Source organism: Aspergillus nomiae, assembly GCF_001204775.2.
Source record: "Aspergillus nomiae NRRL 13137 chromosome Unknown contig00530, whole genome shotgun sequence".
Taxonomy (NCBI): domain Eukaryota; kingdom Fungi; phylum Ascomycota; class Eurotiomycetes; order Eurotiales; family Aspergillaceae; genus Aspergillus; species Aspergillus nomiae.
The window spans coordinates 1-19,578 of NW_015378585.1; the positions used below are offsets into that span (position 1 = coordinate 1).

A 19,578-nucleotide genomic window follows, 5' to 3' on the forward strand; every position below is an offset into this window, starting at 1 on the left:
CCTAACATATATAGAGAGAGAGAGAGAGAGAGAGAGAGAGAAATGCATTATACCCGAATACAGCTCCCATCCAGGGGCTCTTCTCGGGTCGTCAACGGCCGTTTAGTATATACTAAGCAGCTCTTATTGACAGTTGTGTTATAAATGGGCTTTATATACATTGTGGATGTAACAAAGGGTCTGAAATAGCGGCGATCATTGTAGACTGCTTCTCCCCTTCCCAGGCCTTATACTACTAATTATAAGGTTGATCTAATAGTCTAACTGTCTAAAGATAGACTACTAGGCAGAAAGGGTGCAGCTACTGGACGTGTTAATAAGTATTGTATTAGAAACGTGGGATTCAGCAGTGGAAATATGCGTTGGGAAGACATCCAGATAGGTAGGCTTCCAGCGTGTATCAGAAAGAGGTGATATCTTAAAATAGTGATTTCCAAGAGACGTGTGTTATAAGGTTGGTATCCAAAGGATCTAGAATAGGGTTGAATAGCAGCGGTATCTGCACTATAGAGTATAGACTATTCTATACTATGTAGGTATTTTAAACCCGAAGGATTCAGGGGCCCTATCCCGCGGCCGTAGATTACGTTGGTAGTATTCTAGGGAGCTGGCGCCAAGCTCTCTATATACCTCTCGCTAACATTCCAGTTAGAAGGTATGCCGGCGCGTTGACGCGTTCCCTAGAATAATAAAAACACAGCGATAGAGGCGATTTTACCTCATCTCTTCGAGCGGATGATCAAGCGTAGGGATGAGGGGGAATCGGTCGATTTAAGCGATTTGATCCCCTAACATATATATATAAACGGACAAACTAAGGAATATGGCTGAAATCGCTTTCATCTTTATAAACAACCTTAACCAAACATCTTACTTCAACCAATATAAATAATGCAATACTTACTACGGCATCTTGATAGGTCCTAGATAAATATATTACCAATTCGCGTAATTGCTTAATCTTTTGTTGTATGACCAAATGTCAGTCCTGTTGTTCTAATTTCACGATGGGTGGCTTGAGTAAACCAAAGCATGATGAATAAGGTGATTTTGAGTACGTGATTTCGGATGATCATCTCAGAGGGATAACCATACTGTAAGTCTGGAAGCACTGGTCACAGAACACTTACGCCCGAATCCCATGTAATCATTAGCCGTCCTTTACTCTCTTATTTTCGCCAGGATGGTGGCTAAATCACTATACTATAAAACCGAAAATATCGAGCTAAATCGGTTGGCAAGAGTTGAATGCGTTGCTCCAGCTGGCCCAGTATTGGATCTGACGATTTCCAGAGGAAGGAATGATCTGAAAGTAAATATATGCACGACGTATTGAGCCCATATGATTAGAAATGTTATTGACTGCCTTGGGTAGGACAGAAGAACTGCTTCAAGAATGACAGTGTCAAACCGTAGTGGGAGTTTTGTGAACAAGGGCCCTTGCTCGTGTTGTTCAATATAGTGGACTCAACTCACCTACTATGACACATTGAAGCAGACCATCGGACCTAGAGGGAGGGTAACGCTATTGTAGAAAGCCAGACGATACTGCTGGATAGATAGGCATCCAACAGCTAAAGCAGACTCAGCTACAAACGATGGGACTGACTACACCACGAAACAGTGAGATGGTCCCTGGACGCTATTTAAACCTCGGTAATTGTCCAACGTCCACAAATTCTAATATGAAGGATCGCTCTTTACCACCATCAAACCCAGGGTCAGTTAAGCTTTTTATTGTTTCATCAATATCGCAGTGGAGCAGAGTCGAAGACTCCACCTATGACGTCTGTCTGGATGACTATCGACGTATAGCCACACAAGCACTCTGTTAGAACGGCATCTCAGCATGAATTGAAACGCAGACGGACTGGATCTGTCACATAGAACATGCCTGGAACTGCCGAAGAGTGAAATTTCAGGACTGTCGTTAAGAGATGTCTCAACTTGAGTGTCCAAAGCTTATATTGTTAGAGGTAGACAGAAGAATGTGAAATTGGAGTCATCGAGCATCTCTTACTACGCAGCACTGACATGTATGCAACTCGAGGTCACGACCTCTGTTGTGCAGTTGGAAAGAGGGCAGCTATTTTGCTCGGAGCGCTTGAACAATCCTCCTCAATGGCATACTGTATAACACCCGCATTGTACTACCGAGGGCACTGCCCGGAAATATCCTGAATATCAGTCACGTAGATGTGACGGCTGGGCTGTACAGATTGTGCTGAAAGTGGAGCGGCCCATGAAACGCCGTAGATCTACCGATTGTGTATATTGTCGATCTGAGACTTCAGACTTTTCTAGCTTTAACTCAAATAAAATTAATCCAACTGCCGTATGCGATCCAACGCAGGAAGCTCAGGTTCCCGTAGTTTTCCCTATTGGCAGGAGCTCTCATCCTCGGCTCATTGTTGCTTGGTTGTAGGTTGTTCGTCATGGCGACTCGGCATTTATGACAATCCGAATTGCTGAAAACTTAGCATTGCCCTGAAACATGTATACTCCGGAGTTTGACCGAAATAGGTTAGTTGATGGATGTCATGTAGATCGGAGGTGAAGGCATCGTGTGAGGCAGAAGTTAGTTATGATGGCTATAATGGCGATGTAGTATGATTAAGGGGCTGAGTCAGTAGGTGTTTACACAGAGAAAATACTGATTCAATACATGTCGGACGATATGAAAATCAATTGCACTAAATGCAGTACCATAGTAGTTCCCCAAACAAAATTAATCAGAGGAATCAAGAGTATCTCGATTGATGCGTGCAAGATAGAATATCTACGGATTGCACCCTACCCGAAAGCCCGTTCGACCGAGTTCCCAAGAGAGCTCGCATTTCATGTCGATCGAGAGGAAACCCAACAAATGGACCCGACCATTGTGGTAAGGTGATGGATCAACGCTACCGGGAATATCTCGGAAGATTGATTAACGACGCGGAGAAATCACCCGTTTGGGGAGTGGAAGCCATGGCCGATTTTTGAGTGATCGCGACGGAAGCCCTAACTAAGCCTTAACTCCACAGCATCCCTGAACCAGTTAATCTACAACAAACAGTTTGATAGCAGTTCCAGCAATCAGCTGTAAGAACGCTGAGCTATATTTGTCTCGAGTCAGTCGCAGAGTTATTGACCCAGTGATACCTCACATGGCGATTAATATCCTTTAAGTCCGCGGCTGAGCCGGAGCCTAGGGCTTGTCGCACTCTGAGACGAGCTGGCAAGGCCCCTACGCATTTAGCGTGAGATTGATCGGCCGATAACCACGCACCGTTCATCCTTCCAGGAACTGTTCCCTGATTCATGTACCGCTAACAATTCTTCTTGGTATGGTCCGAGTTGGATCGGCATTCAGGATTCGGTAGACAAATTCCGAGTACGGAGTAGTCTTTCGTATACACGCACGCTGCTAATTCGGCGAGCAATGCCACGCGGGTTGATAAACTAAGTATACACAAAGGTAAAAGCTCCGCCCAGGGTTACGGAATTGAGAGTAACATAGATGTCATTGGGGAATTGACCATGGAGCGCGCAGTGCACAATGCACCTCGAAGGTCCTGGGGTACTAAGTCACAAACAGTCTAGCCCTAACAGCGACCGATGCCAAAGCCTCAAAAGGATGAAACCTGACCCACTGACTTAACCATAGATCACCCCGAATACGGAGTAGCACTATACTCATGTAGTCAAGGCATCAAAACCTTATCCCTGTTGTGATGCTGGGACAGTACGGGAAAAGGGGTATAAAAACCCTCATCCTCGTCCGCATCTTTAGAGATTGTCTCGTCTATCCCAGCGGATCCAATCCATTCTTTCTCTACCGTTCATTCCATCAACTGTCATTCGTTCTCAGAGCTGTGCTCTTGTCATTCTTTCAATCGTCAATTCCCCCCCGGAATTACGCAAAAATGAAGGCTATTGCCGCTCTCGCTCTCGTTGGCGGGGCTATCGCCGCCCCGACCAAGACGGTCGAAAGCCGTCAGCTCCCAGGATGGGGCTCACTCCCTGGCCTCGGTGGCTCTGGGTCTTCCACAGACAGCGGCCTGGGTAGCCTCGCTTCTCTGATCCCTGGTCTCGGCAGCTCTGGCGGCAGCCTCCCCGGACTGGGTTCTTCCACCGGCAGCGGACTAGGAAGTCTCTCCTCCCTCATCCCAGGCCTTGGTAGTTCCTCTTCTGGCAGCAGCTCCCCGGACTCGGTGGCTCCTCCACCAGCAGCGGTCTCGGCAGCCTTTCCTCCCTTATCCCCGGTCTGGGCGGCTCTTCTTCATCCGGCAGCGGTCTCCCCGGTCTTGGATCTAGCACTGGTAACATTCCCGACCTGAGCAGCTTGCTGGGCGGTTCCTCTTCTGGCGGCTTGCCCGGATTGACTAAACGTGCGTCGATTACAGAGAACGGAGTGACCCAGAATTCGGGCTGCCAGGAGCTGACCTTCATCTTCGCCCGCGGGACAAGTGAAATGGGCAACATGGGGTCGGTCGTCGGACCCCCCGTCGCCAACCAGCTGGCCTCTCTGACCGGAAACAAGGTGACGGTGCAGGGTGTGGACTACCCTGCCGATGCAGCTGTACGTGGCCCGCTTTCACCATCGTCCAAAACAAAAGGCTAATGGAAAACAGGGAAACGCCATGATGGGTGCATCGGGTGGGCCTAAGATGGCTGAGCTCATCCAACAGGCCAAGAAGCAGTGCCCGAACACCAAGGTCGTCCTGGGTGGATACTCCCAGGGTGCCATGGTGGTGCACAACGCTGCGAGCAAGGTCGGTGCCGACGCCATCTCCGGCGCTGTCTTGTTCGGCGACCCGTTCAAGACGCAGGGTGTCGGCCAGCTGGCCGCCTCGAAGGTCAAGGAGTACTGTGCTTCTGGGGACCCTGTGTGCCAGAACGGCATGAACTTCATGGCCCATCTGTCCTATGGTTCCAATGCCCAGGAAGCTGCTCAGTTCTTGGTCCAAGCTGCTGGCCTCTCGGGGTCGAACTAGGGGATTTGTCATTCATTGTAAATGCATTCGTTTGTGAGGGACGAATGGATGAAAGCGCTGGACGCTGAGTTACCATGAGTGGCTATTACGTCTTGGATATTTAATATGTTGTGAATAAGACATCAATGAATATTGTTATATGTATACTCTAGGACCTCGTAAAAACACTGCCTTGACTATATACTGTACAAGAAGAAGGGATTAGTACACCTTGAAGCCGCCCGGCATCAGAGTCTGGAAGACCTGGTTGGGGTCGTATTTCTTGGCAATAGTCTGCAGCTTCGCGACGTTCTCCTCGCCGTATCCGGGGAAGATGGACTGGAATCCGGCAGCGTCGCCCATGTAGTTGAACGCGTCATACAGGCCGGCCTTCTGGGTGGCGTTGTTGATGGCATAGGTAGTTTCCTCCACCCACTGGGCGACGATGCGTCGTAGCTGGAGCCGATCCATTCGACGACCTCGGCATAGCAGAGGTAGATCTTGGAAGAGTCCAGTCCGAGGGCATTGCCACCCTTGTCCTCCGAGGCCTTCATCCAGTCGGCGCCGATGGGCTGCCAGTCCAGCTGGATGGTGGAGATGTTGGCAGCGGGGATCTGAGCGTAAAGTTTGGGCAAGTGCTCGAAGAAAGTGGTGTTGATGATGGTGATACCCTGGAGCAGCTCGGCGTAGGTGGTACCGACAACAGTACCAGCCACAAACACATCGCTACTTACGTTAGTCACTGAACTATCTCTTGCTCAACTACAGGTATGCCAAACGTACTTGATGTGAGGGACAACCATGGCTCCAGTCTCGGCAGCGAACTCCGACACAGTCTTGAAGTCCAGGGTGCTGCTGATGGCGGGAATATCGGTGAAGGGCTTGAAGATCTCCGGATAGCCGGTATCCTCGCTGTCGTAGAAGAGGATGACCGAAGCCAGGAGCTCGTCGCCCGGAACCAGCGCCGGCACAATGTGCGTCTTGGGGTCCGAAATGTTGGAGGCATAGGTAGCGGCAGCCTGAGGTCTGTTAGAAAGACGTCCAATGCGTTAGAAATGCAGCCACGTATCATACCTCCAGGAATTGGTCCACGTATTCCGAGGACACGGTATGGGTACCGGCCCAGACCTTGGGCGATTTGATAGTCTCCAAATCAAACCGAGTGACAAGACCGAAGTTGCTGCTGCCGCCCTTCAGGGCCCAGAACAGATCGGAATAGTGTGTCTTATTGGCTTCCACCACGGAACCGTCGGCCAGGACGACCTCGTAGTTGACGACTGTGTTGCAGGACCAGCCAACCTGGTTACCATAGAAGTTGACACCTCCGGCCAAAAGCAATCCGGGGACACCGACGGGGCCCAGACGGCCACCCGCCGCGGCGAGGCCGTAATCGGCGAGATAGGCATAGACGTCCTCCCATCTAGACTCGGGCATTCAGTCTTAGATGATGTTTCTTGCAAAGTGAATAGGGCGCGCCTACCTATGAGAGGGACCGACCGACACGATCGACTGATCCTCGGACAATTCCAGAGTAGTCAGGTTAGACATAACAATGAGCACCCCATCGTCAATATTGTTGGATCCCTATAGTCGGTTAGAACTACATATTCATTCCAAACTGTCGATCATGTACATACCCGGATACCCATGTGACCGCCGCCGCGCACGGCGAACTGCGCGTTGGCATCGACTAATGCCTTCACTCCCTGGGCCAATTGAGCGCTCGACTGAGGGCGGAAAACACACCCAGGGCTCATGATTTCCGTGTTGGACCAGAAATTCTGCGCTTCATACTCGTAAACCGGGGTGTTCTGAGAGAAGACGGCACTGCTGACCTGGCCCTTGAGGGCGCTGCAACCAGCGGACACCGAAGAGGCCTCGACCAAGAGCGAGCCCGCCAGGGGCAAGAAAGTAGAACCGACGCGCATGGTGACAGGAAGAGCTCTGCTCAGTTGACAAAACTGCAGTTCCGATTGGGGAACCGAAGGATTAAAAAGGACGGTCTATTGAGCCAGAAGGTGGATACATGATTCAGGAGCCGTCGGCTGGAGAAAGGACCGTTACTGGAGACTCTATTCGGGCCGAGTCATGACGCACTTGGCAATTCAAGGAGGCACATTCTTCATGGTGGAGAACCTGCCCATGTGCGTGTTCCTGAGATTGCAAAAGGGCATCGTCAGGAGTGCCGTTCGGCATAACCCATTAAAGACGTACGTAGCGGAGATTAGGGGTGGACTTGGCCAATGGGTACCAGGTTTCTCACCGGCGTAAGGACCTACTGCAGTTAGTCAGGGCGATTAGTCGATGATAGCAGGCATCTAGCAGCATTCTAGCAGCTCTAGCACCAACTAGAGTTCGTTGGGATCCACTAAAGTCCGCAGGTTCCGAGGTTCGAAATTAAGTAGTCGATTTTCGCTAATCTAATAATTCTGAAGTTTGAACAATGCAAATCTGAAGGCCTTTTCCGCCGATTAATAATGCATCAAGTGTCGCTTCGCCGTCATTCGTCGTCGTTCCAACACTGAAGTTATACAGCATGCCACCCAACAACTCCTGAACAGGACGCTATGAAAAAAATTGCAGAGTAGGTATTAAATTTCATCAAACATAAGAAAAATTAAAGAAAGTAGAATATTACCTCCGGGCACTCGAGTTCTCCACGTCGAACTCAACCGTCCGGACAATGCCGATGCCCTCGCTGCTCTTTGCAGGCATTTCTGGGTATTGTAGGATATATTCTTCGCTCCCATTGTCCGCCGCTGGTATAACTGTGGTCGTCGTATTGGTTGAATATTGGTTACTGCGAGTATTCGAAAAGTCGGGCGCGTTTGCTCGAGGAACAGAGCCCAGTGGATGACCGTACTTGCGAGACGTTGAACCAGACTGGTAACCATTCCCATACGAGAGACCCAGAAGACGAGGAAAGTAACGACGAACGAATGGGCGCACCGCCGTAATGCAGCCACCAGTGATTCCCAGGTTCAACTCGATCGTACACCACATCAGGGCGTCCGTCGTGCTCCCTACAGGGCGAACTGTGTTAATGACAGATATTCCGTGGCATGCCCATACTGAAGCCACTTACAGGTAAGGTCAGGGCTTTTGAGAAGAGTATATAATGTCGATAATCGGATACAACTGACGACGCCAACACTGCAACACCGTGAGTTACCGCCATGTCAGTGGCATAAAGAACATCACTCACAAGCATCCCATTGCTAAGATACAGCTAACCGCGATCTTTTGACGTAATGGCATCTGCAATCGGCGTAACCAGGGGCTGTCGGGGACGCTCTGTTAGCATTTCCTCCAGCAAAGAGACTAGGCGACTGATACAGGGTGAGACTCACATGGGGACAATCACCGTCGCAAAATCCGTGAAAATGCCCAGTCCAGCATTGGCAAAGTAGAACACCGGCCGGTTCATACAAGTTCCAGCTTTGGCAGGATACCAGGCTTTATCAATGGGACTACAGCTGAGAACATTGGCCAAGATGCTGGCAACACTGTATCCTGCCGCAACAAACACGATCGCCCAAACGGCGAGGTGGAAATTGCGACTTGGAAAGATCCGCATATAGAAGACAAGAACAGAAACTTTAGTGAATCCGGTCCCGGCGCAGTAAAGAATGGCGGCGATCACGTTTAGCTTCAGCGGTCGTTAGTGTCACTGGTGTGCATGCCGAAGGCGATCGATCGTACCTTCATAAACCACGGTGATAGATAGTCGGCTGGAACGTCCCACATGTGTCTTCCCAGACCCCAGTTTAACACTATTTGCGACTGTCAGCCATCGTATTCTAGCCACGTCGTCATTGATGGGTCGAGGTAGTCTTACTTTCCAACGTGACTCCGGTCATGGCGGCAGATAGAAGCTGCAATATGCGAAAGATATCCCATTAGTTGATTTGGCACGATGTATGGTAGGCCGAAGAGTAGACGAACACACCAGAGCTACAATCATAAAATCTGATCTCTCTGTCAGCAGACGGGTGTCATTGGTGTGAAGAGAGACTCACAGTCATCCCAGAGAAAACTGCGCACGATAAACAACCGTGTCCATGTCCTGACCAGCAGCGCAATAGCTGCGATTGGTAGAAAAACACAATTCACGACGAGAAATTTGGTACCAATGTACGGGGGATCAGTGAAATTAGATACCGTTCCTGGCGGCGGCGACATCGCCGGTATAGTTGTGTTGTCCGCCATGTTGTCCTGCCAGCCTCTATCGGAGAGACTCGCAACGATTATCCTTCATATGGACGAGATTGGCGAACGCGATACAGTATGATGGGAAAAGAAGGGATTGTTACTGGCAGGCTCTGGCCGAATTCATGGGTAAGATTAAGGAAGTAAAGATATTAATCACATGTTTGCAGAAGGGCGTTTGGGGTACCTTTATTCATCCTTGGCCGCTACTAGGTTATTGGCTTCTGCAGACTAGAGATAACTTTTAATATAGTATACGCTTAGACTGCAGTCCGAGACCATGTGTCTGGGTCCCGGAAAACTCTGATTAGTATTCATGACGTCTAAGACTACGTCCGGGGAAGCTTGGTGGGTTGTAATCAATGGTGATAAATCCATTCGCCAGGAGTATACTTTTTCGAGAACCGTTCTACCCGGCACATTCTAGGTCTCATGCCATGGTACACAGGTGGTTAAATCGTCGTACCTGTGCGCAAGGGTCAACTTGACACCCATCAGAGTGGTGTCCGGAATTCAGAGCTCGACTCCTAGCACTTGAGGTTCGTGATTTTGTCACCCACCAGGTGGATCCCAAGGTACTTGGATTTTTGGAACGGGGCTGAGGCGGAGGGTGAGAAGCGCAGCAAGTGGAGGGTCAAGCAAACAATAGGACTGGTCGTATAGCCATTATCCGGGTCAATGCCTTTGCTGTACTCCGTCCACCGCGCAGGTGGCGTTGTGTGTGCATGTCTCAAATTAGGATAGTGTCTTACCATGCATCCTGGCGGATCGATCGACACACTATCGTGTAGCGACAGGGATCACGGTGGCCATCCGCCTGGATATTCAAATCTCGGGCTTCGTGCGACTATCGAGAAGTCTGTCACACGTTCTCTTAGCTGAACCTTATCTCCATTACTGACGGACTCGTCGCGTGGGTCGGAGATTCAGTGTACACCCGAGAGAATCTCCCTGTAACATTTAGCCAGGTGTGCCTATTCTCAAGCGGAATTGCGCTCTCAATTCCGGATATGCCCGGGTAGATTGGTCTCCAGAACTTCTTTCCTCTGTCTCTAACATTTTACTTTCTTCGGTCTAGGTCTACACAGTATTGCCGAGGCCCATGCCGCGTGTTCAACGTCGAGGTTGGCAAAGCTGCCCACCAGGAGCAAGTCCTGTATGGGGTAGTTGATAACACCAGCCAAAACTAGCCACGAACATTGGTCCTAGTGAGATGGCGCGCATGAACATGTTGTGGGCTGTCTGTCCCATCTTTGCCCGACTGGGCTTTCTTCGACCTCTATGGCCGCTTGGCGTCTTGGATTGCACCACACTGGGCAGTCCCCCTTACTTTGCAGTTGCCACAGTTGTGGCTACGGGGCGGTGATGTTGCAAAACACGGGGAGATCATTAGTCGGAGACCCGAGCGTGACAGGTTGAGCCCTGGTTAGTCCTCGGGTCGGCAAATCGTAGAAGCATAGTTTGCATTATCCTTTGCCACTGTTTCTTCCCTCCTGTCGATCAGCTTGTCTCTCCCAAAGATCTGCAAATTGGGAATTCCATTTGGAAAACGACAGATGTTTGGGGCACGCCAGAGACTGGGGACCGGAAAAATTTGCCATGGCTCGGATAAACACTTTATTAGCCCTCCAAGATCCACATTGTCCTGCACAAAAAAGTCTCCACAACGACTACACTATTAGGCAATTAATCTGTTATGCTTTCACTAGTTTCTTGCAAAGAGCCGGTAATTAAGCGAGAATGCCGAATTCTTGAAATGGATATCTGCCATCTTAGCACCTCAACATACTCCGTAGGTTTCTGGGAGGGATACGTCGCAGCACACATTCATCTATTGACAGTATAGATATGACTCGTGATTTTCTGTAAATCGAGCTGTATTTTCTGGCATCTAAAGCCGCTGTTCCGCTAAACGAGTACTGCATCCTGGCGCACACTGAATGGCGCGGGTAAACAAGCATTTATTGTGAAGAAGATGCTGACGAAAATAAATTAAGGCCCCTCCTTAATCAATCTGGCAGCCACTCTGTCGGTAAAACTGGCGCTGAGCAATGCCGAAGTCAAGCTGATATAGACTTCAAGCAATGTTGGTAGCGCGGTGTCGAGGCCTTCATCCTGATTCGTGTAGTTTGCTGGGTCGGAAATTAGCCTCTGACTATACTGGAGCTGTCGTGGCTGCTTTGGAATTATGTCCCGTACTGGCCTCGCCACCATATTCATATTCGCAGTTCTCTATGCTTCAATGCTTCTAGATGCACCAAGAAAGGTTCATATCACCAATCTGTTTCCTGCGGGGTGCAACGCGTACTGCACAAATATCTCTTCAGCCATGACCTATTTCTTTCTCGTAGGTGCTAGACTACAAAAGGATCTCGGCGTTGACATCCCCTTGCACCTCCTCCTAGATAGCATCTGGCTTTCTTAGTCCTGATTCAATCTGCGACATCTCATTCGAACGTCTAACGAAAATATGCATTGTCTCATTTACATAGAGACCGGAGAAAAAAAAAAAAAAAAGGCGCAAAGTTGTTTATAATTTGCACCTATAACTGCATGCCAGCCCGCTGTATACTCACGTCTCAACCTGATCCGGGAATCGTTTCATTGGCCCATACCGAGACGTTACCGCCCGTAACCGCTTACCCCAGAAGAAAAGAGGGACAGCAAGTAGGATACTAGCGACCTGAATGGCCATCATCTCCCCAAAGACAGGGGCCGGTCCCTGGCGCTGGATCCAGTCGGCCGCATAAAGGGACAGCAGCATGCCGATGGTATTACGCACTGTAAAGATAACGACCAGAGCTTCGCCGGTAATCTGTTCAGCATTAGCGTAGGGACTTGACTAAACGTGATGGTCTAAAGCAATTGGGCACACAGACCGGCCTGTAGCAGTCTAGGGAGTAGGTCACCGCCACGTTGGAGATGGCTGCGACGCCAAATGCCTGCATGGCATATCCAAACGCGGCTCCGATCCAGTGGGTGTGATGCGCGATGCAAAGACCGAAGATCAAAATTCCGCTCGGACCAATGACCCCTGGAATGACGATAGCGGGGAGTCGATACTCTGGCAGACGTGGCCCTCCCTGTCGGTTTGTATAGCGAGTGGAGATGATGTCGATCAGTCGCCCACCGAGCCAGAAGGCTAAGACGGAGCCGATGAATCCGGATAGGGAGAGCAGCCCCAGACTTCCCGCGGGCCAGTTGTAGGGGGGTGCGGTGAACGTACGCGAGGCAGTCAATTGGACGACAATGTTCCTATCGAGGTCAGCAAGAAATGCGACAGACGTGCACTGGTCATTGAGAGGCCTTACCAGCCGACCGAGATACCAATGGCGAAGGCTGCCCAGAGTAGCTGTGGATATGCTACATTACACGCGATATCTGACACTGTTCGAAGGAATGACGCATCGGGGTTATATCCCACTGTCAGAGACATCCACTGCCATGGCTTGCGTTTAGGGGCGAATGCGTTCTTCGCAAGGTACGTGGTCTCGCGAACGGTAAAGATGGCAGTTACAAATGTCACTGCCGTAGCGATGGCTAGAAAATAGCACATCCATCGCCAGTCTTCTTCCTGAACCAGATATGCGTTGATCAAGGGGCCGATAAAAAGCCCTGCGGTCAGGGCCAAATGAAAGAACATCAGATAATGACCCCGATCCTGCGGTGGTATCATGTCTGACACGACCGCCGGCACTGTAGCGTCTGCAGCCGCAGAGGCGAAACCCGATAATATGCGCGCAGCCAGCAGTTCCCCATAGCTCGACGCGCGGGAAGACCAGACGTTCATCATCGCGAGAGATAACATAGACAATAAATAGACCGGTCGCTTGCCGATGACGCGCATCAATGGCACCCAGAAGACATTTCCCAACCCCAGAAGGAAGACGTTAAAGCACACTAGCTCGCCAGCTTGGGTCTGGGAAACGTGGAATTCCTTGATAATAGCTTGAGTCGCGACCGTGAAGTTACTTCCGTTTACATTGCCGAGAAAGGTGTAGAAGCAGACAGTAAGATAGGTGCATAATTTCGCGCCTGTGGACCAGTTCTGGGAATCTCCATGTTAGCTCGCCCACCGAAACTAACAGTTTCCGTGCTTACCTGTGGATGATTTGGATCAACATTTGGCTCTTTCATGTCTTGAGAACCTGTAAACCCCCGTTCATCCGCAACGGTCTCGAGGTGGCTGATGGACTCCTTGATTGAGTCCGTCATTTTGTTCTAGGTGAGTTGGATCCACCTCCAAGACAAGCGAAAATAAAACGTCCGCATGGGCCAGCCGAGGGGCGGGTACTTAAACCCCCGGCGATGGATCGTCGCTGCACACCGATCAACACCGGTATAGAGAAGGTGTTGAGGAGGGGCTTGAGAGCAGGAGAAGCCAACATTCTTCGGCAGTCATTGGACGAGCATGGACAATCCGGGGTAGTCGGAAAAGCCGAGTATGGGGACGCGGGTCTCCCGGCGGTGATGATAATGAAGCATCTGGGGAGAGGTGGAGATTCTTTCGTCATTCATTTTCTTATTTACCTTGGAAATCCCTGTGTTCAATTGTTGCTTAAAGACTGGAATCTCCACATCTCCAGGCTGGCGAAGTCCATCCCTTTTTGCCACTCCGATCATTCGGAACAAGGCTCAATGTTGGGCTGTAGACGGCCTGTTAGATGGAAAAAAGGAAAGGAAAGGCAAAATTGACTGGTTTTACCTGTATTCAAATGTGAATCTGGTCTCAAGCTATGCGTAGAGGTGGATAGCGCATCGAGATGAAAGATCAGTATTAAGAATAGCTGTAATCGACTCTAGATAGAAGACATAGCGCGAGGAAACAAAAGAAAGGAGCTTCTGAGGGCTCTGACTCTTAGAAAAACGGGAAACCCAGATCCTTTCTTATTTCTGTGACGCTGAACATGGCGCTGATCCGGAGGCGCAGAGTGGGACTTGGGGACTCGTAGTCACAATGTCATTTCGTTTGCACAACGCATTCTGACTTTGGTGTTGTATTGTAAGCAGGCTCCTGCGCCTGTGATAGAGCTGCAACAGCAAGGAAACATTGCCTCAATGACACAACTGGTGTAGCCTGGAGATCGCCCAGAGATATATTAGGTAGATGCCTAAATGACTAGAGAGTAATCGACAACCCATCTGCCTGTAAGAAACTCCTGCCCAAGGAATATCGTCCGACAGTAGTCGCTCATGAAGCCATACATGCAATTCAGATCCCTCATGTATTTGATCGGCTGGGCATGCAAATGGCGAGGCATGGCTTCTTCCTCATATGCCTTCCTCGCCTCATATTCGTATACCCAAGGGGTCTTTAGCTCCCCAACAACCTTTAGCTGAGTCTTCTTGGTCGTCAGAATGCCATCAGGCGTGTTGACATAGGGCCTTTACGACTTTTCCAACCATAAACCCCACCGAATGATTGAAAACACCCTGAAGCCCTGTCTTATCTCCAATGAGTTGTGATTCGGCCTCAGGATCGCCTAATCCATGGGTGTACTTGATGACCTTTGACATATATTTAGACCAAACGGAGAAAATTGGACCAATGATGGAGCTCGCCCACAAACTCGATATCGTGGAGGGCGTTGGACTTGATGTGGTTTGGACCAAGGGAGAACTGAGGAAGGGCTTGGGAAGCCACCTTCCTCGCGCGGGCTTGCTTTATCGACATATTGTCTAATTCCGTAGAAAGAATGGAGAGTGAGTTCAAAATATCAAGAATTGAGCTCAAGGATCCTGGAGTGACGTCCGTGCCGTCGAGGCCGCACAGGAACTCGGCAGGTTCGGGATGAATTTTGCAACGATGGGTGAAGACGTATTGGTGAATGAAAGCCTAGTGAAGCTTGTGGTTGAATGGGAGTGAAGTCTCCAACCTCAACCCGGAAAAGTAATCAGTGCAAAGTAGAAATGCAAAGCGTAAACCTCATATAGACCTCATATAGACGTAAGAGACATCCACTAAGCCGATTGGTACCGGGTCAATGGTTTTTCTCTCTGTTCTTCTCGTGTTATGTCATCATTCCCTAAAGGTTGACTGGTTAAGGAGTAGATAGAATATCCCATCAGGCTTCCATATACCTCATTATGTGGCTTGTGTCAGTAAAATGGTGCTGATCTGTTGCAAAAGCCCTCAAAATGCAAACCCGCTCACGTTTGCTCGATTCTAGATTAGATAAAAAAACCTATATTTTAATTTGACTAGGATAATTTAAATTAGATTATAGCTAGATTACAGCAGTTAGGGTATGCTACTCTAGAAAGCCGCTTGGTATAGCTCAAAGAAATTAGATAGATTCTCTATTCTTCTACATCATGTACCAGCTGATAGTATAGGGATATATATACCACTATGAAATCGGCGAATATCAGAATCAAATAGAGTAGCGGTGTGACCGATGCATGGGCTTTACAATAGGTGACTTGTTAATTACATTATAAGCCAGTCAATTTCGATCCAACAGTGATGGGAAAGCGTGAACTGGCAATTGTGTGCGCGTGTATAGGATTCCCAGTTCTCGGGGTATTCGAGCATTCTTAGCCCGAAGTTCGGTGTTTACCGTCGAGGCGACGACATTGACCGAACATGGTGCCACCAGTGGACAATATTATTATGGGCTGCAAATGTATATAAAGGCAGTGATACCCTGGAGAGCCTGCGACCTTTCTTGTAGAACAGATTCCTGTCATTTCGAACATTTTCACACATATCTCTTCTGGATACTCTCATCATGGCCACCTCCCTGTCTGACCTTAATTCTACTCTTACGTCCGCACTGGAAAACTTCCCAGCTCCCGAGAACATTAAAGATGAGGAGCGTATGCAACTTCTCGGGGCGATTGGTCAGCTTCAAGCTGCACTGGAGACACCGGTCCATGTCATCCAAAAGCACTGTTTTGCGGTAGGAAATGCCGAACCCCTCTGTGATTGAATCGGTGCTGACCCAAACAGCACTATGGGATTACTGGAATCAGGGTGGCCCAGGGCATGGGGATCTTTGATGCGTTCGTCACGTCTAATGGGGCTGAGATGACACTGGGAGAACTTTCGTCCAAAACGAAAGGGGACTTGGAACTTCTCGGTATGTGCCCATCATGAACTCATGTGGAGAGGAACAAAGCTTACATTGGCTAGAACGTATTATGCGGTTCCTTTGCTCCCACAAGATCTGCAAGGAAACGGATGCCGAAACATATCGGCCTTCACAGATAGCCATGCTATTCGGAACTGGATCGGTGCCTGGTGATGTGATTAAGCATTTGTAAGTCTCGTCGCCTTTCTTCATCTGTCTTATCCTAACGAAACCAGTCACACCAATATGCAAATGACTGCGAAACTGTTTGACTACTTTGAACAAAGGGACTACAGGAATCCTTCAGATGCTTACGATGCGCCCTTCCAACTGGCCTATCAAACGAAAGAGCATTACTTCGACTGGTTAAGCAAGAGACCTGCGATACAGAGGGTCTTTAACTCAGTAATGACCGAGAGCAAGAGACACTGCGGGATAGAGTGGTTCGAGATTTATCCAGTCCTGGACAAGCTACAGGTAACTCCAGATCGAGTTGCTTTGGTCGACGTCGGTGGTGGCGTTGGACATGATATCACCGCACTCAAGACAAGGTTCCCACAGCTGCCGGGCAAATACATCCTCGAGGACCTCCCACAAGTCATTGACGACATCAGAGAGCCGCTGCCCGAAGGAATCAGTGCCGTCAAATGCAATATGTTCGAGGGCCAGCCAATCCAAGGGGCCAAGGCTTACTACATGCGGACGGTACTGCATGACTGGCCAGACAAGGCGGCCCTGGAAGCTCTGCGTCACATCCGTAAGGCAATGGCCAGTGACTCCATACTCCTTGTCAACGAGCATGTAATGCCCGACGGTGCCAATGTGCCCGCTATATCTGCAACACTCGATCTCCATATGATGGAGGTCTTTTCTGCCCTGGAGCGAACGGAGAAGCAATGGATTAATCTGCTCGAGAAGGCGGAGTTCAAAGTCACTCAAGTTTGGAAGTCTGAAGGGGACGTTTGTACTGCGGTATTTGAGGCTATTTTGGGAGAATGAATATTCTCAGAGCGTAGACAGCGCCGGACTTGTTATCTGTCGTTCTCCTGTTTATGATTTCCCTTGGTCATACAATGTACCACATATTCAGTTATATAGAATCTCAATGACAGTAGACTGCGTATATGTACCATGTATCGGGATATCTGCCCTCATTAATCTTATAGAAGCATACAATCATGGCCTTGCTATATCGACAAAGGATTGATCCCTTTGCAGGAAGTCATGCTTTTAATAACGGTGAATGCCATCGGAAAGAGGTATTAATTGCGAGGAAGGGTTTCGTGGTTCATGGCTTATGCTGCAGAATCTTCGAAGCTCTAATGATTGACCAATATGCAGCCTGCTCTGTGCAATTTAGAGTATCAAACAAGAAGCGGACCAATTCTTCTTCGTTGTCCCCAACTATGAGTGACAGCTCGGCCTTGTTCACCTTCACCAGTTCGCGTTTGAGAGACTCCAAGGCCAAAGAAGCAATTATGTTGGAATTTATAAAACCCTCGCAATGTGGCCAGGACTGGAGAGCCCTGATTGCTTGTAAGCGCACACGGTAGTCAGGACATTTGGATGCCACGATATATAGTCCCGGGATGATGCCATTGTCCAAGGTGATAGTGGAACGCTCCGGGAACTTTGCCATCAGCGATTCATGCGCGGATAGCAAGGCCACGTATTCAGGTGTCAAATATCCGGGAATTGGGCCGTTAAAAAGGCAAGTTTTAACACTCAGGATCTGATCCAGGTACTGCAGTTGGAGTACTTCCACTCCTCGTTGTTCCTTTGCGTTGAGTTTGGCATATGACTGTTTGCAGAACGATTCTAGTCGCTGTTTGTGTTGAGATAGAGAAGCAAGGAGGCTCTGTTGGGTTAGGCGCAGTGAATTAAAGTTGAGCTCTATCTCCGTACTGGAGAGTACCCAACACTCGGAGAGAAAAGGAATGCCTTTGCATAATACGTGGTTTAGTTCCCGTCGAGCTTCTTGCACATTGCGAGGCAACGGAATCGCATCGCCGGATGACCACTCCTCCGCGTCCCTTTTTAGATGCAAGAGCGGCCCATCCGTCGCGAAATGCGATGATTGTGTGTCCAGACGCACGAAGGCTTCTACCAGAAACTGATCTATGGCTGGTAAGCAGTGTGTGTAAGCCGCTGCCTCACTCAAAATTTGCAGACCACTCCGGAGATGCCACAAGGCTGTATGATACCGCCCTAATAACAGCTCTGACAATGTGAACAGCAGACAGCATACTAGAGTTATCTCTCTCAATTGTGGATCATGAGATGCATGTCGTTTATTGAGAAGAGCAAAGGAACGTGCAGACTGTTCCAGGGCGAATCGGTGTCGTGGACGATGCAGATTGACACCTGCCAGACGCATGCCATTTTCTTCTGAATCTTCTTGAACGGCACCCAGCATATTAGCAGCATGATACACTGCCGGCTCTGTGTGACTAAGTTGCCTTACAAGGTTTTCCCACAATGGGGAGTCGAAGAAGGACGCTAAACTGGAGATTGAGTGATGATGGAAGTATGAAAAGCACCTTTTCTCATCTGAGTTCATAATCCAACACAGACTGTTTGCAAAGCCGGGTAGATATACAACAGATCGTTTATGAGGCAGCCGGCACAAATCATATCCTTCACATATGCGACCTGTCGACGTGCAGTTTCGGCATACGCCACCGGGTGATTCGTCGCATTTAATATGGCGAGCACTGCACCGGTGAGCTATCAGGGCTGGCACAGCGTATCGGAGACAAGATCGTATCCTTACCGGCAGGTTCGGCAGCCCGTCTTGGATCGGTTCCGTTGGGCTCTGCGCTGTCTGGATACTGGTGCCTCTTTCACGGGAGCCATGGCAATCTACTAAGCTCGCAAAACCAACATAGGAAAGCTAATGACGTGAATTGGGGTTGCAAGTACCTGACAGCGTCGTAGACCAGGAGATAAAGAAGAAAAGGCCAAATGTGACCAAGGATGGAGGTGCGCCCTGGCTAGCTGGGCAATAAATGAACTTGATGAATATCACACTTGCTAACAGCTGCTAGTGTACCTATACTCCACATTGGAAAAGAATGAACGCCCAAAAAGTGTCGTGGTGTCATTGCAAGCCGTTGTGGACACAGGATCAAAGCACCGAGGCCTGTCGGGAATCTCCGAGAGAGCCTCAAATCAAGCCTTTGGATTGACAGCAACAAGTATCGCCTTTTGGCCCCCACAACAGTGGCGTCTCACTAGCCAGTTGAAGCTCACCAACATTGAGGCCTAGACTGGTGGAAGACGCAAATATCGTGCTTTTTGGCCCCTTCCTGCAACCCGTGGCTGAAAGATCAGCTGAC

At 49.3% G+C, this 19,578-nt stretch overlaps 7 protein-coding genes across 7 annotated transcripts; 2 read left to right on the plus strand and 5 right to left on the minus strand.

Annotated features, from left to right (window-relative positions):
* Positions 1–3,908: 3,908 nt before the first annotated feature.
* Positions 3,909–4,979, plus strand: ANOM_010417 (carbohydrate esterase family 5 protein; the record flags this gene model as incomplete). Its single annotated transcript, XM_015555673.1, has 3 exons — positions 3,909–4,304; positions 4,391–4,564; positions 4,617–4,979. 3 exons carry the CDS (start codon positions 3,909–3,911, stop codon positions 4,977–4,979), a joined length of 933 nt encoding a protein of 310 aa, XP_015401771.1.
* A 201-nt stretch (positions 4,980–5,180) lies between these two features.
* On the minus strand, positions 5,181–6,886 carry ANOM_010418 (FAD-binding oxidoreductase; the record flags this gene model as incomplete). Its single annotated transcript, XM_015555674.1, has 6 exons — positions 5,181–5,393; positions 5,438–5,684; positions 5,742–5,977; positions 6,033–6,378; positions 6,439–6,542; positions 6,596–6,886. 6 exons carry the CDS (start codon positions 6,884–6,886, stop codon positions 5,181–5,183), a joined length of 1,437 nt encoding a protein of 478 aa, XP_015401770.1.
* Positions 6,887–7,592: 706 nt separating this feature from the next.
* ANOM_010419 (uncharacterized protein) lies at positions 7,593–9,167 on the minus strand (the record flags this gene model as incomplete). Its single annotated transcript, XM_015555675.1, has 8 exons — positions 7,593–7,981; positions 8,044–8,111; positions 8,164–8,238; positions 8,309–8,607; positions 8,661–8,731; positions 8,797–8,833; positions 8,908–8,927; positions 8,978–9,167. The coding sequence occupies 8 exons, from the start codon at positions 9,165–9,167 to the stop codon at positions 7,593–7,595; spliced, it is 1,149 nt and encodes a 382-aa protein (XP_015401769.1).
* Positions 9,168–11,739: 2,572 nt separating this feature from the next.
* On the minus strand, positions 11,740–13,382 carry ANOM_010420 (putative polyamine transporter; the record flags this gene model as incomplete). Its single annotated transcript, XM_015555676.1, has 4 exons — positions 11,740–11,982; positions 12,047–12,422; positions 12,479–13,215; positions 13,269–13,382. The coding sequence occupies 4 exons, from the start codon at positions 13,380–13,382 to the stop codon at positions 11,740–11,742; spliced, it is 1,470 nt and encodes a 489-aa protein (XP_015401765.1).
* An 896-nt stretch (positions 13,383–14,278) lies between these two features.
* Positions 14,279–14,841, minus strand: ANOM_010421 (uncharacterized protein; the record flags this gene model as incomplete). Its single annotated transcript, XM_015555677.1, has 3 exons — positions 14,279–14,509; positions 14,571–14,675; positions 14,734–14,841. 3 exons carry the CDS (start codon positions 14,839–14,841, stop codon positions 14,279–14,281), a joined length of 444 nt encoding a protein of 147 aa, XP_015401766.1.
* Positions 14,842–15,898: 1,057 nt separating this feature from the next.
* ANOM_010422 (O-methyltransferase) lies at positions 15,899–17,239 on the plus strand (the record flags this gene model as incomplete). Its single annotated transcript, XM_015555678.1, has 4 exons — positions 15,899–16,069; positions 16,120–16,249; positions 16,303–16,429; positions 16,477–17,239. 4 exons carry the CDS (start codon positions 15,899–15,901, stop codon positions 17,237–17,239), a joined length of 1,191 nt encoding a protein of 396 aa, XP_015401767.1.
* Positions 17,240–17,528: 289 nt separating this feature from the next.
* On the minus strand, positions 17,529–18,656 carry ANOM_010423 (uncharacterized protein; the record flags this gene model as incomplete). The annotated part of the gene is made up of 1 exon (XM_015555679.1): positions 17,529–18,656. The coding sequence occupies one exon, from the start codon at positions 18,654–18,656 to the stop codon at positions 17,529–17,531; it is 1,128 nt and encodes a 375-aa protein (XP_015401768.1).
* Between the last annotated feature and the right edge of the window lie 922 nt (positions 18,657–19,578).